Source organism: Drosophila subpulchrella, unplaced genomic scaffold (genome assembly GCF_014743375.2).
Source record: "Drosophila subpulchrella strain 33 F10 #4 breed RU33 unplaced genomic scaffold, RU_Dsub_v1.1 Primary Assembly Seq24, whole genome shotgun sequence".
Classification (NCBI taxonomy): domain Eukaryota; kingdom Metazoa; phylum Arthropoda; class Insecta; order Diptera; family Drosophilidae; genus Drosophila; species Drosophila subpulchrella.
Window position 1 is genome coordinate 1336397 of NW_023665550.1, and position 17470 is coordinate 1353866.

The 17470-nt window shown below is 42.3% G+C and overlaps 1 protein-coding gene across 1 annotated transcript; it reads left to right on the top strand.

Annotated features, from left to right (window-relative positions):
• The first annotated feature begins 14919 nt into the window (after positions 1-14919).
• On the top strand, positions 14920-17165 carry LOC119559443 (tubulin-specific chaperone E). Its single transcript, XM_037872542.1, has 5 exons — positions 14920-15234; positions 15298-15770; positions 15830-16253; positions 16323-16605; positions 16655-17165. Exons 1-5 carry the CDS (start codon positions 15139-15141, stop codon positions 16948-16950), a joined length of 1572 nt encoding a protein of 523 aa, XP_037728470.1. The 5' UTR covers positions 14920-15138; the 3' UTR covers positions 16951-17165.
• The last annotated feature ends 305 nt before the right edge of the window (positions 17166-17470 follow it).

Sequence of the window (17470 nt, forward strand, 5' to 3'; positions counted from 1 at the left end):
AACACAAAGCTTTCATGTCAAACTGACAATTTTTAACATCAAACTGATAATTTTTCATAACATATTGATATGTCTGACATAATAATATTCAGTTTTGGTTATACTTTGTAGTTTCTTGAATTAAAATGAATATTGAAACCCCTATAATTTGCTTAAATTATTTAATTTCAATATATGTCGGGACCGTTACAAACATATTTCGAGGACTTAGCAATGTATGGTCGGTCACTTTGAATTCGGACCACTCATGTAAGTTTACAACAGCGCCAGGCAGTCCTTTCGTGTCCTCGATAGATAACTTCCAGCGAAGTGGTGGACGCTAACTTGACCAGCTCGGCATCCTGGCTAGCCATTTGACTTCGTTATAGTGCAGTGGGTGTAGTCCAGCCACCGAAAAGCACGTTCAGTATCCAAGAAGTAAATAAATGACAGCTAGACAAACATCAAGTAAATAGAATTGAATTTGAGATACAAACCTTTTCAAAATCACATAAATATCGCAAATTATTCTGCTATTAAATGAAAACTTTTCGTCGAAAGTCAGAGTGACCGCAGCAATTCTGTCAATAAATATCTTTAATACCATAGTAAATACCAAAAATACACAAAAAATACTAAGGCACTGTCATACTTGTTTTCTAAAACTTTTTGATGTTAAAGCCTAGTACTCACATCGACGAAAACCGCGAGCTATCCATAGGAGTGAGCGAGAGGCAGACAGGCGGCTAAAGCTTTTCGTCGGGTCTGTTTTTCAGCGCGGTACTCAGATGAGCTAAGGAAATACCAGAAAAATACCAGATTTCGCGAGTGAATTTTCGATGAACGCCGTTAGCCGCGGCCCAAATGATAAGAAATTTAATCTTTGGCGGTGTTCGTGCGGAATTTAAAAATTAAAGCCTAGTACTCAGATCGGCTAAGAGTTTCACTAGTCGAAAAATCTTATTCTTTGTAGTGTGACCGAAGTTTTCAAAGTTCACCCGCAATGCATGTAGCATGGTCTTACTGACAAGCAGCTGGGTTTGTTGCCAAACGAAAAGCAAAACAATTGAAGAAATTTAAAAAGGAGCAGTCTGCTGGTACACAAAGAAATTCAATTAAAAATAGATGGAATGTTCAACGAATGTTTTTATTTATGTAAATTAGTTGTTTAAAGCATCCTTTTCGTTCCACGGATGCTTCGCCATCTTTCCCGCGCCACCGCAGTCCAGCTCCGAGTCCCAATAGACATATTGGACCTTGAGGAAGTGGGAGCCGGATTGGGAACAGGGTTGATCCGCTGATGCTGCAGGAAGTCTCCCAACATCCTGGCAGTGGCTGGACATAACTTCTCCAACTGTTCCCTAGCGGGCGCCCTATTTTCCTCCTCCCTGTAGAAGCCAGCGCGTCCTCCAGCTCCGCTTAAGCTGCCAAGTAGCTGGTGGTTATGGTGTACGGAGTCCTAATGGAGAGGTCTTCGGAGATCATATTACTGGTGGTTCTGCTGAAAAGATACTTCTATTAGTAAAACGCAACCAAATTATTTTGGCTAGATCTTACTTTCTCTGCCAGGACACGCCCGGCAGGATGTCCATGTAGAGAGGATTCTGGGATTCTCTACTGGATCTCCTCCAGCACTTCAACTATTATGCGGATTTGCCCCTGTTGTGGTATTGCTGAATGTCGGTCAAATCCCACAATAATGGGCAACAGCTTGGATTAGGCCTCCTTTAACCGTTTTTGGTGCTTTTCTTCCATTTAAAATTTGTAAATTCCCACCGCTTCTGCACGAACACCGCCAAAGATTAAATTTCTTATTCTTTGGGCCGCGGCTAACGGCGTTCATCGAAAATTCACTCTCGAAATCTGGTATTTTTTCTGGTATTTCCTTAGCTCATCTGAGTACCGCGCTGAAAAACAGACCCGACGAAAACCTTTAGCCGCCTGTTTGCCTCTCGCTCACTCCTATGGTTAGCTCGCGGTTTTCGTCGATGTGAGTACTAGGCTTAAGAATGGAAGAAAAATACCAAAAACGGGTAAAGGTGGTCAGTGAAGATCAAAAAGGAAGCCTAATCCAAGCTGTTGCCCATTATCCATTATTGTGGGACTTGACCGACAGGAAGCAATACCACAACGGGACAAATCCGCAGAATAGATGAGGGAGTTACCATAACTTTGGTAATTGGATTCCGATTTCGAAGTGGCATACCTCTATGAGTTTTTGGTTGAATTCTCTAATAATCTACATTCAAATATTTCTTTTATACGAGGATAAAACTTTTAACCCATTATTTTCATGTCCGATTTTTCCGTATTTCCAATGGCTCCTAGAATGGGAACCCAAAACTAGACTTCTAAGTTCCATAACTTTGGTAATTGGAGTTGGAGATCCACTAGAGAAGGAACATGGGACATCGCTCGATCTCCGACGAGCTCTCCATTAAGGACTCCACCTCCACCAGCTATTGACAGCTAAAGCGGAGATGGAGGTCGCGCCGGCTTCTATAGGGAGGAGAAAATAAGGTCGCCCGCTAAGGGACAGCTGGAGGAGCCATCACCAGCCATTATTGGCCAGCTAGGAGCAGGACTACAGATAGCGCGGGAAAGATGGCGAAACATCCGTGGGACGAAAAGGAAGCCTTAAACTTCTAATTTACATAAATAAAAACATTCGTTGAAAATTTCTTTTATTTTTATTTAAGTTTCCTTGTACACCAGCAGACTCTTCTTTTTTAAATTGCTCCAATTGATTTGTTTTCCTTTTGGCAACAAGCCCAGCCGCTTGACAGTAAGACCATGCCACATGCATCGCGGGTGAACTTTGAAAACATCTTTCCAGCGCCATCTGTTGTTCAGCTCCGAATCCCAATAGGCATATTGGACCTTGAGGAAGTGGCAGCCGGATTGGGAACGGGGTTGTTGCTGCAGGAAGTCGCCACCGTTGACACAGGAGCTTAAAGGAGTTTAGCGAGTGAAGGCTTCGTCCACGTGGTTGCAAAACCGGAGGAGGTTCACGCTATCACCACCACGATTGCATTAGCCGACCGGTCGAGTTTGGAGGTAAGGCAGTTACGACGTACTTGTGTGAAGTTAGAAAGCACTCATGTAACGATGCACTATAGGCTGGCTAGTGATGTAAAAAAACATCGATGCATCGAGCATCGATGATTTTTCGGCGATGTTTTTCGATGTTTTATGTTATGCCGATGTTTATCGATGCATCGATGTTTAACCAAAACATCGGGCGTCGAGTTGCATAACATTGCAGAACATATGGTTTCAGTGCCGCACAGACAAATTCGCGGTTTTTGTTTTAGTTTACCATGTTTGCAATGCCAAAGTAAGTATTATGTGAAATATATATGTATATAAATATAGTTATTTGCAATTACAAATGTATTCATTCTAGAATAACAACAAAGACAAGCTTTTGCTGGAGGCACTTTACAAAAGTTGACGGAAATTATTATTTTTGATTCTGAATGTAATGAAAAATAGTGCTAAGGAAGCATTTATTATACCCGTTACTCGTAGAGTAAAAGGGTATACTAGATTCGTCGGAAAGTATGTAACAGGCAGAAGGAAGCGTTTCCGACCCCATAAAGTATATATATTCTTGATCAGGATCACTAGCCGAGTCGATCTAGCCATGTCCGTCTGTCCGTCTGTCCGTCTGTCCGGATGAACGCTGAGATCTCGGAAACTATGAGAGCTAGGCTATTGGGATTTGGCGAGCAGATTCCTGAGCTTCTTACGCAGCGCAAGTTTGTTTCAGTAGAGTTCCACGCCCACTCTAACGCCCACAAACCGCCCAAAGCTGTGGCTTCTACAGTTTTGACGCTAGAGTAAAAATGTAAACTGAAATGTATTGTTCTCATCAATACCTATCGATTGACCCAAAAAAAAGTTTGCCACGCCCACTTTAACGCCCACAAACCGCCCACAAACTTCAAAAAATCGTAAATATGAACGCGGATATCTCGGAAACTATCAAAGATAGAGTATTGGGATTTCAGATTTAGATTCCGTAGCCTTGTACGCAGCGCAAATTTGTTATGCGAATATGCCACGCCCACTCTAACGCCCACAAACCGCCCAAGCCTGTGGCGCCCACAATTTTTATGCTAGATTAAAAATTTTAACTGAAATGTATTGGACTCGTAAATGCCTATCGATTGAATTTTGCCACGCCTACCCTAACGCCCACAATGCTTAAATCTGTCTTCCGCCGGTAGGTGGCGCATTAAATCTCGCTTTGCTGCTTGCATATCTCCATTTCCCTTTGGTCCCTTTAGCTGAGTAACGGGTATCTGATAGTCGAGGTACTCGACTATAGCGTTCTTCCTTGTTTTTATATTGTTATTTTATTATTTTTGATTCTCAATGTAATGAAAAAGACTGCTGAATGCTCATGAATTGATATAGTTTTAAGTTCGTTTATAAAATTGTTAACAAAACCACTCAATGAAGAAATAAAAAAGAAAAAACTAAGAAAGCTTTTATTTTTGTAGTCTTAATTCCTTCTTATTTAAATATAAAAAAATTTCAATAAAAAATTAATAGGCTTCTACAAATTGAATTAACGAAAAATAACGGAATGGGTTGAAAACATCGATGCATCGATGTTTCTAGCCGATGTTTCACAAAATATCGATGTATCATTTTGCAAACAACGATGAAGATCGACATCGATGTTTCGATCCAAATTTACATCACTAAGGCTGGCTGACCACTTTTTGTGGCAAAAATTAATAACTTCAAAACAAAACCAAATATTTGATGACATTTTATTATTTGGGTTTATAATAAGCAAATTAACAGAAAAAAGGCGTGGCACCGCCCCTTTTTGGCAGAAATTTCTTGTTATATCATTAAAAATAATATAAAAATAGATAAGAAAATACTTACCCTAAAAACAAAAGTTAATATAAAGGTGTATACTATTGATTTAGTTTTATATTGATATAATGAACATATATTTAGAAAAAAGGTGTTCCACCGCCTATTTTTTACATGTTACCGCCCTTACGCGCAACCGCACTAGCTGAATTTATAAATAATTTCATATTTCCAGCCATGGATTTGATTAAATTTGAAGCTGCTCTTCTCTGAGCCCTTGCTCCCGACAACAAATAAGGCAATTTTGGCCTGATTGTCGATCTCCGCCTATTTATGCAAACCTCAGTGTGGGATGTAATCCAAGTTGAGTACTTTCCTTTGAAATGATTCAAATTTCTTTTGCAAGATGTCCATTTGCGGGACAATCTATAACAAAAAGCTTCTCTTTGTTTTTCTAAACATCCTCATAAGCATCTGAACCAGCTATCGAAGATCTAAATCTGTCATATATTGTCTGCTTTGTCTCTCCAGAACTCCAAATCCCAAACAATTCTGTATTGGCCAATCTGAGGTTGTGACCTAAAAAGGTAAATTGCGACGAAAGTGCGCGGTAGTGCACTTTAGGAATGCATTCATATGAACAAGAACTAAACTACCGACAACACAGTGTAAATATTAAGGTGAAACTAGGTAAAACTCTCCTTATATCACTATTTAAGTATATTTATTTATTTACTTATCGCCAATGGATGAATCCTTATCTGGCTACATACGATTACCTTAAGTCTATTATTGAAAATTACTTAAAAAATATTCCCTAAGGGTTTACCTTAGTATATCTTTATTGGCCCCCCAGCTGAATCTAATGCTAGAAGGCAAAGAATTAAATAATCTAAGAGCCCTTAGTACGGTCCAGGAATGGAACCATGGTACGGAGATTCTTGGCAGGAACATTAAAATTGATTCATCCCAACAGGCAAGAACAATCAATATTTCCTACTAGCAGATCGTTCAGAAAGAGAAGGCCAGCAGTAGCACGGCGATCCTTCAAGGAACAAGTGTGAAGCAGGGAACACTGACTATCATAGGGAGGTGCCGGTTCAGTAAAATGCAAGGATTGCAATGCAAACTTCAAAAACTTTTTCTGCAACCTCTCAATCCTATTGATCTGGACACTTCCCGAGGGATTCCAAAGGAAGGAAGCATATTCAACCCTAGGAAGGACAAAAGCAGAGTATACAGACAATCTGGAATACGGATCTTTGAATAATAAAGTGTTTCTCTTAACAAAACCGAACGTTGCATAAGCCCTTGGTAATATAAAATTCAGGTGCTCATTAAACAGAAATTTGTCATCAAGTAATACCCCCAGATCAACTATTTCATTCAAAACAGAGAGAGGGTAGTTATTGATGTGATAAGTGGATGGAATGGTTACAGAACGTTTCGCATAACAAACGATGTGGCATTTGTTAAGGTTTAAAGGCAAACTATTCTTGGAACACCAACTGCCGATACTATCTAGGTCAGATTGATGCAATATCGAATCATTTACGTTACTGACAGTCCTATAAATCTTTAGGTCATCCGCATATAAAAGGAAGCTAGAAAAATGGATACAGGCACAAATGTCATTTATAAAAATAATAAAAAGTAAAGGGCCATGGGAGCTACCCTGAGGAAGTCCAGATGTCGCTTTATAAGGATGGGATAATGCACCACCTACTTCAACATGATAGCGTCGGTTATCCAAATACGATGCTATCCAGTTAAGAAAAGAGGAGTGAAAGCCAAGTTTGGAAAGTTTAGCCTTTAGGGCAGAGTGACAAACCTTGTCAAAAGCTTTGGCAAAATCTGTGTAAATCGTGTCCATCTGCAAATGATCCTCAAATGCATTTATACAGTGATTGGTAAAGACAGCCAAGTTGGTCGTCGTAGATCGACCGGGCATGAAGCCATGTTGATTAGGTTCGATGTAAGACTTTATTAAGAAAGATAATTTTTTGAAAATTATTCTGTTGCTGATCTTAGCAATTTGCCTATAGTTAGAAATATCAAATTTACCTTATGGACCGGCGTGACTCTAGAAATTTTTCATCTAACTGGGAATCTTCCTTGAGACACGGAAGAAGAGAACAGAATTGGCAGGGGTAGGTTAGGACTGGCAATACAGTTCTTAAGGAAGAATGAAGAAATTCCATCAAAGTCTAGTCTTGGGGAATCATCAAAATAACTAATTGCTTCAGAAATGTCATCATACGATATGTCCAGGCTTCCAATGTTGCAAATTTCTGCAATTGAATTTAAAGTTTTCAGGTCATACCAATCATCGGAAGGTTCCATGTTCGAGGAAAAAAAGGCAGCAAACAAATTTGCGATATCGGCCTCAGTGAAAGCAACAACATCACCATACAACATGGTTGAAGGTATAGACGAATGTGATTTTTTTGAGTTGACAAAGCGCCAAAACGCCTTAGGGTTGGCCTTCAAACTATGCTCAACTTCACAAATGTATTGGCTATATAGAAATTTATTAAGAAACTCAAACTTCCGCTTGTGCTGCCTATATCTTTCACCATCGGCCAGGTTATGTGTTTTAGAAAATTTTTTGTAGTATTTGTTTCTAAGGTTTTTGATTTTTTGCAGTCCCTTAGTATACCAAGGAAGCCTTTAGGAACCCCGTATCTTGGAACGGACTATGCTGTCAAGAGTATTTCTAATCGTAGAAAGAAAGGTTTTATAATTAGTTTCTATGCAAGGGTTCGATAGGAAGGCACCCCAATTTAAGGATAGCAGGCAATCCCTTAGGGAACTCAAACAAGAGGGATCAAATATATTTTTAGGATTAGAATCATTGAATGGCAGAAAGCTGTAAAATTCGATGTTTAAGCACAAGGGTTTGTGATGTACAACACAATTTGAAATCGTAAATAAAGCCAGAGTTACGTTAGAGTGAACAATAGAATTAATGAAGATTAAATTAAGCAGCTTATGCAAATCATTGAAAACATTATTAATTTGGGTGAGGCCCATACTAAAACAGTCATCAATGACAATTATTTCATGTGAATAATGAACATTTCCGGGCACCATAGCAGATGCTTGTGGGTCCCACGTCCAGAAAACAGAGCTGAGGTTGAAGTCTCCAGCCACACATATGCCATCAGAGTCCTCCAAGCTGGCATGTATGTTAGAGATGTTGTCTAAGTGAGCCTGGTAAAGCCCAGAATCACTGCCAGGTGGAACATAGGAAGCCACAATCGATATCTTCCCGGATGAGCCAGACACAGCCACCGCTAATTGGTCCAGAAGGGAGTCATCATTAAGGAGTCGAATTACAGTGCAACAGAATTTACGGCTAACAGCCACGATGACACCACCTCATCTCTCGCGCTGCATTCTGTCGAAGTCTCTATCTTTACGAAAAACTTGGAATAATTTAGCATCGAAGAATTAATTCGAACTAAAGTTAGGATTTAGCCAAGTCTCAACCAGTATGATAATGTCATAGTCACTGTTGGAAGTATTCATAAAGACAGACTGCGTTTTAGTTCTCATGCCGGATATATTTTGAAAGTATATTTTCAGGCCATTATTTCCTGAATGATGGCTGTTTGAGTTTACTGCAGGTAAGCCCCTAGCAGGTTGCCAGTCAGCGCATATTGTTGAAGAGGAATTCTCAACATCCAAATTAGATGTCGGCCTCGCATGATCATAAGTACTATTAAGTACCTTGCGCAACGTATCCGTACGTATTTTTTAGGCAGGTTGAGATCGTCGTTCCATGGAATAATAGTGCAGTCAAATTGAGAATATGTAAATGATTTTCTTACGGACGCATGCCTGTTCTGTGAAGGCCATCCAAAGAGCGTAGAAGAAATCGCATCAATGGAGGGAGGCGATGAAGAGCACAGTGAAGAGTGTATCCGACTACTCATAAAAAAGAGCGCTATCCCAAAAGGCGCGCTAAGCTCAATAGTATCCGAATCCGACAAATCCAGCTAATGCCGATGTTGTTTTGAATGTGATGAGTGCACATTTCCGAAGAGCGCGCTTAGAGCGGGAATCTTAATGGAATCTGGTGACAACACCTCTCCAGTGAGCGTTTGATGATGTTTTTGATTTGGGAGTGACGGGCGCCCAACACTTAAGAGTGCACTGGGAGCGGCGTATGAGAGAGTAATGGTAGCAGCTAGCGATATCGAAACCAGCGGACGTTGACATTGCGAATAAGTAGCATGAAGATGAGGAAGAGGATCATACAAATTTGCCATAGTCAAATCGACACCAGAGGCGCCGATTATTGGGGGTTTTTTGAGTCCGATGTATGATGATTGTGCAAATCCAGAACGTTTCCATCAACAATAGGCCTATTCCTGTGGATGAATCGACTGACCTTGATTGGATTGGGCCATCGATTTTGGAGTGTGAATCATTACTCACAACACAGCGATCACACTGCCAAAGTAGATTCGGCATATTTATTAATAATCTAATAGCATCCTCCGGGAGATCAACACATGCAGTGTGAAAAGTACGACGACAAAGCGTTGAGCAACGAACCGCCTCAAAACCGCGAAGCTGCGCTGCTGTAACTTCAGCATTGCACTCGGAGCACGAATAAGAATTCATAGCGAAAAGAAAACACGTCTGACTACAACGAATGCCAATCAAAAACTGAATGTTTAAATGTTAGTTCTTATTGTTCATTTGTTTGGTGCCTTATTTTTAAGAATTTTAAACCGACTCTTTTAGCTTTCGTGCGTCAGTGACACCAAACAGCTGTTTTATCAGCCGATATTTTAACAGATCGTGACTCTGCTAAAATTTCTGTTACGTAGCATAGAAGTTTGGAGTTTTCCAACACTATGACGTCATTCGATTTTATTATTAACGACATAGAAAAATGGATTTTTGGCCACAAAAAGTGGTCAGCCAGCCTATAGTGCGATGCCATTGCTAGTCGTGCCCACCATGCTAGACCGTGTCATATTGGGTATGGATTTCTTGGCGGCGATGGGAACACGGATACAGTGCGGAGAGGCGATCCCTTAACTTAACGGTAACTTCAAGTCCTTCGGCGGAAGATCTCCAACTGCGACCCAGCCAACTCTGTGTGATGCCGTTGCCTGTTACGAGATCGGAGATATTCGAGAGAGGGAATACGCCGGCTACGGATAGAACAGGACCAGATCGATCGACGAGAACCCCAGGATTACGCACCGGATGGCCATCTCAGGGGAAATGAAGGTCATCCCCGGAACAGGAATCAGGATGGAGGGGGAAAGGTCGACCCTGGAGGACTAACGACCAGACAGGAATTGCGAGACGGAGAATAACCCAGAGGACCGGACGGTAGAGGTAGACTTGAGGCCCGATAAACGGGAATTCATCGCGAGGGAATTGGCCCTCTTTGATAAACTTCGCGGGGTATCTCTCGTGGCGGAACATCGGATAATTATGCGAGATAGTCTGCCCCTGAAACAAAGGTGATCGACACTCAGGTAGACGAGATACTTCGCGAAGACGCCATTAAACCATCGCACAGTCGACATAGTGCTCCCATTGTGTTAATTAAAAAGAATTCTGGTGACTGGCGCATTTGTGTCGATTATCGGCAATTGAATGCCCACTTAGTACCCGATGCATACCCCGATCCTAGGATAAATCATATACTGAATAGACAACGGCAAGCTCAATATATCTCGACCTTGAATCTGAAACATGGTTATTGGCAGATAGGATAGGATAGGATAGCCACCCACTCACAGCCTTTACTGTACCGTGTAGAGGATTTGACCTTCGGGCTTCACTCAGCCAGCGCGACTTTCCAACGTGCCTTGGATAGTGTGATCGGGGCAGACATGGAGGACGACATTATCGTCATTGGTGCTACGAAGGAGCAACATCTCGCTAACCTGACGGAAGTCTTTCGTAGGTTACGTCAGCCGAATTTAAAAGTGAACCCCAAAAAGTGCTCGTTCTTCAAACGGAAGTTGGTCTATCTAGGCCACGTGATTAGCGGGAACGGAGTCCAAAAAGATCCTGAAAAGGTGACGGCTATCACCACTTTAAAATCTCCGACCAACTTAAAAGAACTACGATAATGGATTGGTACGGCTTCGTGGTATAGCCAGTTTGTTCCCAATTTCGCAACCGTAGCACAACCTACGACCGCCTTGGGCTCTGAACAACAAAACGCCCTGGAGGAGATAAGAAGATCAGGAAAAAGCCTATGCTAGTCGGCGCCTCACCGCCACAGAAAGCAACTATACGACGACAGAAAAGTCCGTCCGGTCGAATAGCACGGTGGACATTAGAGTTGCAGCAGTTCCAGTTAGATTCAATATGGTGGCAGATGCCTTATCGCGACAGCCACGCGAAGTCCAGCAACAAATGACCGAGGTGGAAAATCGGGGTAAATGGATTCGGAGTTTGGAAACCAAGATACGAGAGTATCCCGAAAAGTTTCCAGACTTCGTAATGGAAAATGGCCAATTCTACAGAAACTTGGGCAACAGAGTCAACGACGAGGATAACTTCCCGTGGAAGCTCTGTGTACCAAGTACAAATAAATCCCGGGTCTTCCAAGAACGCCACGACGCCCTTTCAGCTGGGCATCTGGGCGTTCGAAAGACAGTTAATCGGCTAACTCAAAGATACTTTTGGTCTTTAATGTTTAGTCTTTATGTTTAGTCACTAAAAAAGTTTAAAACTACCCAGACCAAAGCGGCAGGTAAGATGTTAACCAGTGTGACGAGTGAGCCCTTCGATTTTGTGGGGCCATTGCCTCGACCGAAGCAAGGGAACACCATGCTCCTGTTGCGTAAAGCTACTACAGCGCAAGTTCAGAAGGCTTTTCGAGAACGCGTGCTAGGACGGGTCGGCTTCCCCCGAAAATTCGTGTGTGATAACGGGACCTAATTTACTAGTCGAGCTTTAAGAGAATACTTTGCCACACTTGGGGTTGAAATTCAATACACTGCTCCGTACTGCCCTCAGGAGAATCCTACCGAAAGGACCAACCGCACCGTAAAGACGATGATGGCTCAACTTTCGGAAGGCGATCAAAGTTCCAGTTGTTACCGGAGAAAAATATGAAAGTCGGAAAGTATGTAACAGGCAGAAGGAAGTTTTATATATATATTCTTGATCAGGATAACTAGCCGAGTCGATCTAGCCATTTCCGTCTGTCCGTATTAACGCTGAATCTCGGAAACTACAAAAGCTAGAAAGTTGGAATTTCTTATGTAGATCCCTGAGCTTCTTGCGCAGCCCTAGTTTGTTTCAACAGGGTGTCACGCCCACTCTAACGCCCACAAACCGCCCAAAACTGTGGCTCCTACAGTTTTGATGCTAGAATAAAAATTTTAACTGAAATGTATTGTTCTCATCAATACCTACCTATTCATTGACTCAAAAAAAGTTTGCCACCCCCACAAGATTTAAATTCTGTAGCCTTGTACGCAGCGCAAATTTGTTACGCGAATATGCCACGCCCACTCAAACGCCAACAAGCCGCCCAAGCCTGTGGCGCCCACAATTTTAATGTTAGATAAACATTTTTAGCTGAAATGTATTGGTCTCGTCAATACCTACCTTCCATATCTTTATTTCCCTTTGGTCCCTTTAGCTGAGTAACGGGTATCTGATAGTCGAGGTACTCGACTATAGCGTTCTTCCTTGTTATACCCGTTACTCGTAGAGTAAAAGGGTATGCTAGATTCGTCGGAAAGTATGTAACAGGCAGAATGATGCGTTTCCGATCCCATAAAGTGTATATATTCTTGATCAGGATCACTAGCCGAGTCGATCTAGCCATGTCCGTCTGGTACAGCTGGAGGAGCCATTGCCAGGATGCTGGGCATCAGCGGCATCAGCGACATCTGGCACGGAACTGATGGCGATGCATCCGTGGTACGAGAGGGAAACTTTGAACTACTAATTAATATAAATTAAAAAAATTCGTTAAACATTCAATTTATTTTAATTTCTTTGTGCACCAGCAGACTCTTCTTGTTTAAATTGCTTCAATTTACTTATTTTTATTTTGGCAACAAACCCAGCTGCTTGACAGTAAGACCATGCTAGACATGTATTGCGGGTGAACCTTAAAAACTTCGGTCACACTCAAAGAACAAGATTTTTCGACTAGTAAAACTCTTAGCCGATCTGAGTACTAGGCTTTAGGCTTTAGGCCTAGTACTCATATCGACGAAAACCGCAAGCTAACCATAGGAGTAAGCGAGAGGCAAGTAGGCGGATAACGATTTTCGTCGGTTCTGTTTTTCAGCTTGGCACTTAAATGAGCTATGAAAATATCAGAAAAAATACCAGATTTCCAGAGTGAATTTTGAGGAACGCCGGTAACCGCCGCGCAAAGAATAAGAAAATGTTATCTTTTGGAAATGGAAGGCGAAACCTAAATTGCCTACAGGAGGTGAGTGCAGATGAAAAAGGACGTCTAATCGAAACCTTATCCAAGTTGCCCGTTATTGTGGGACTTGACCCACAGGAAGCAAAACCAAAACACGGCAATCCGCAGAATATTGGAAGTGCTGGGGATAATCCAATGGAGAATCTCTTTGGGAAGGAGCACGACGAGTGGGTCTTCGCTCCCTACATGGACATCCTGACAGGTGTGTCCACGGAAAGAAAGTAAGTTCTGGCCAAAAGAATTTGGTAACAGGTTCATTTTGCCGATCAACTGTTCGCTTCAGCAATTCTCTATGTCAACAGGAATACGCTTAAAACCGTTGTTGGAATTTTAAGCGGATTCTTGTTCACATAGAGACTCGCTAAAGCGAACAGGACGTCCAAATTCAGTTGCCCCGAAAAAATGCAAAACTATGCAAATCTATATAAAATTTAAACGCTAGCATGTGAAATGTTTTCAGCGCCAAATGATTATTTCAGTGCTATTAGCAAGTTAATCAAGGATGAGATTCAGGCAAGCGTAGTGAAAATTGAATAGGGACTATAGTGGGCGCCACAAGAATTTTTACTAAATATATACTCAATTGCTGGGTTCCGAGCTGTTGGAAGGCTCCGTGGGCCAGCACCAACAACAACTTACCTGTAACGGCACAACGCGGTGCATATGCATTTTCCTGAACTAAAATAAAATTATAAATACAGCAGATATGCTGAATCGATTTGCGTGCGCTGTCCATTTTTCCGCCAAAGAGAGATGTAGCGACGTTTTCGCGTCCCTTTCTAGCACGTGTATTTCCTATTGAAGAAAAAGTCGCTAAAGCGGAATTTGGTCGTTGTAGCAGAAACCCTCTCTGTGTGAATAGGTATATAGTAATCATTGATATTATCGATCGATGCCATCGATAGTTTGGCCGCTCTACTGTATTTCGTTACCTTCGACAATTACCCTCTTCACACAGCCGCCAAAAATCGCTGTTGCATTTTAAGTGGATTCCTGTTCGGTATAAGCGAACCATATACGAAGGGGAGGACGTGCAAACTTAGTTGCTCCGAAAAAAATGCAAAACATATTCTATAAGCTCATAAAAAATACTGAATAAAACACTAGAATACTGAATCAATATGTGTGTGCGGTCCCAACATCCGCTGCAGCGAGTTGTAGCGACCTTTTACAGTCTCTTTCCTATGCGTGTGTTTCTGATGGAGGAAGAGGTCGCTAGTACCCCCTTCCCATAGAGTCCATCTGTTCGAAACGGCTGGGATTTTTGACAGATGTTAAACTACGATTCCCACAGAGCACATCAACCACCTACCATCCGGTAACAGCTGATCTGGCTAATCGAACCAAGTCTGTTGCTTCTGCTCCTTCCATTTTCGATTTTCCCTGTCATCATTGTTTACGTTTTCGCAGTGAATGTTTTAATTTCCACTGTCAAGAAGTAGAGCTCACAGTTGCACCAAACAAACATCGCCTTACTATCACATAAAAAAATCCGTCAAATTTGGATGGGGAACTAACTGGGAAATTTTTAGAACGGCAAAACCTTGTGGACCATCCGTTCAACGGATGGTAGATGGTGGATGGATCTCTGTGGGAAGACGCTATTTGGAAGCGGAATATGGGCGCTGAAGCAAAAACCCCTATGTGTGAATAGGGTATTAACTACATAAAACGAATAGTTTCTGAGTCATAATTTAGTCTGCGGATATAAACATTGTGCTAATTGTTCATCTTTCTGCCTGTGATGTCGATCTAATCCTGGGACAAATCAACTGGAATTAAAACCGAGCACAATTTGGGAGCAGCTGCGAGCAACAGACACAAAGGCGAGTGCGAGTGTGTAACCCGTCTATACTTGTGTGAACGGAACAACAACAGCTACAGCGATGGTGGGAATTATTGACGAGGCACATCTATTTTATCCGCTGGGTACACGCATCAAAATAGCCGAAAACTATGGCACAGTGCGTTATGTGGGAGAGGTATAGAAGCTGAAGAATTTGTTTATCGCTGTGCCTAATACCGAGCTGTGGCTATTGTTTCAGGTTAGCGGCCACATGGGCACCTGGCTGGGAATTGAGTGGGACGACGGGATGCGGGGCAAGCACAACGGAATCGTAGACGGCAAGCGCTATTTCCAGACACAGAAGCCTATGGCGGGCAGTTTTATCCGGCCGGGCAAGTTGGGGCCGTGCGCCACCCTGGAGGACGCCGCCCGGGAGCGGTACCTGAACTACGACTCAAGCAACGTCGACGAGTCCCTCATTCGGGAGACACAAGCTAGTCTGCAGGCGTCCCTCTTTGAGGTCGTGGGCATGGACAAAATCGCTCGGAAGCAGAGCAAGTTCGAGCAGCTGGCGGAGATAAGCGTAGATCAGACGCCAGTGAATGCTGCCGGGTACTTAAAGGAGCTGACACAGTTGACAACGCTGAACGTAAGCCACACCTTGATCTGGAACTGGGAGATTGTGGCCAGCATCGCGCAGCAGTTACCCTCCTTGACTAGCCTGAACCTGAGGTGAGTCAGGGACTATTAAAGCCCTGTTGACTACCACTGTCATGTAACTTATCTTTCAGCTCCAATCGACTGGTTTTGCCCACGTCTTCCCAAATCTCTGATCTGGAGCCTGCCTTCCGGCAGCTAAAGCGCATCAATCTGCGCAACTGCGGCTTCACCGAATGGAAGGACGTGATGCAGACGGCGCTGCTTTGGCCTAATATTGTGTCACTGGGCCTGCAGGAGAACTGTTTCGGTCAGCTTGCCGAGGTCGATCGAAAGAAAATCTTCAGGCAGCTCCAGGAGCTCGACTTGCACCGCACGAATATAATAGATTTTGACCAAGTGGCGAAGTTGGGCAACTTGACGACGTTGCGCTTGTTGAATCTCATGGAGAACGGCATCGAAGAGATAAAACTTCCTGACTGTGATCCCCAAGAAAAGCTTAATATGTTCGCCTCTTTGGAACAGTTAAACCTTCTTTACAATCCCATTTGGAACGAAGTAGGCCGGCTTTACATTTTGATACAACGAATTATAATATATAATAATAATATAATATTTTCTTCCCAGGCTGATGCTTTTAACGAGCTTGACAAGCTTCCTCAGTTGAGGCGCCTGAACAAGACTCCGCATCTGAAGTCCAATTTTGATGAAATGGTCTCCAAGGCCGTTGCTAGCATTAGCGGCCTACAATTTATCAACAAGGCCCTGGTGACAGCGGAGGAAAGACGTGGTGCCGAGTACGATATTTGGAAGAAGTATGCCCCGGACTGGATGCAAGCGACGCATCAAGGATCGGATTCGTTGCGTGAGTTTAACCGGAGGCATCGCACTTATCATTTGCTTGTTAAAAGTAAGTTCTTCTGAGCCAGGTGATTCAAAACTAAAGCGTTTTTTTACAGAGTATGGTTCTCCGATAGACTTTTTACCACCCAGCCAAGCGAAACGATCGAACTTAATTAATGTTTGCATACAGCATCAGCTGACGGGCGAAACTTGGGACAAAAAAGTTCCGCGAATGATTACTGTGCAAACTCTGCAAGGATTGGTTATGAAGCGATTTCAACTAGGCGGTAACGTTCCCCAGCTGTGCTACGTTGATGCACAGCACCCTGATCTGGTTGTTCCGCTGGATAACAATGCAAAAACGCTGGACTTCTATTCTGTACAGGAGCACGACACGGTTTTGGTTCAATAGCGTCACGCATTTCACCTTGGAAATTAATTCCTTTCCGTATTAAGATGATGTATTTTAGTTTTAGGCGATTCATAAAATTGATTGTTATTTTTAGGTTGAAATAGTTAAATTACCACTAAGCAATTACGTACGGTTATTTATATTTAGTTTGGCTTTTCAAAAAAAGAAAACGCGTACTTAAAAATTTAAAAATTTTATGATTTGTCTCCACCGGATATTGTGGCACTCTATCATGTTGCCATTCTACGTAAGAATTTTGACCATAATAATTTTACCTTTCAAGAGGTGTTAAAGAAATCTCAGTTGATCAAAGATAGTTGGAATTTGAATAGACGTACGTACAAAGTCTAATCTGACTTCAAATGAACCGATAACACTGTTCTACCCCTCGCTTCTGGGTTTTCAGCTGGTTAGGTAAAAGATAAAGTGATATAAAATTTACGAATTCAAATATGTTATTTTTGAGTATAATATTGGGAAAAAATGTGGCACTTCAACGACACTTTCAGAAGTGACTTCG

What these genes read in the sequence shown, in the direction of transcription:
- LOC119559443 (XM_037872542.1), top strand. Translation starts at nt 15,139, where the DNA reads ATGGTGGGAATTATTGACGAGGCACATCTATTTTATCCGCTGGGTACA. An exon ending in CAGTGCGTTATGTGGGAGAG is followed by an intron (nt 15,235 to 15,297) that starts GTATAGAAGCTG and finishes CTATTGTTTCAG; the next exon opens with GTTAGCGGCCACATGGGCAC. An exon ending in TTATCATTTGCTTGTTAAAA is followed by an intron (nt 16,606 to 16,654) that starts GTAAGTTCTTCT and finishes GTTTTTTTACAG; the next exon opens with AGTATGGTTCTCCGATAGAC.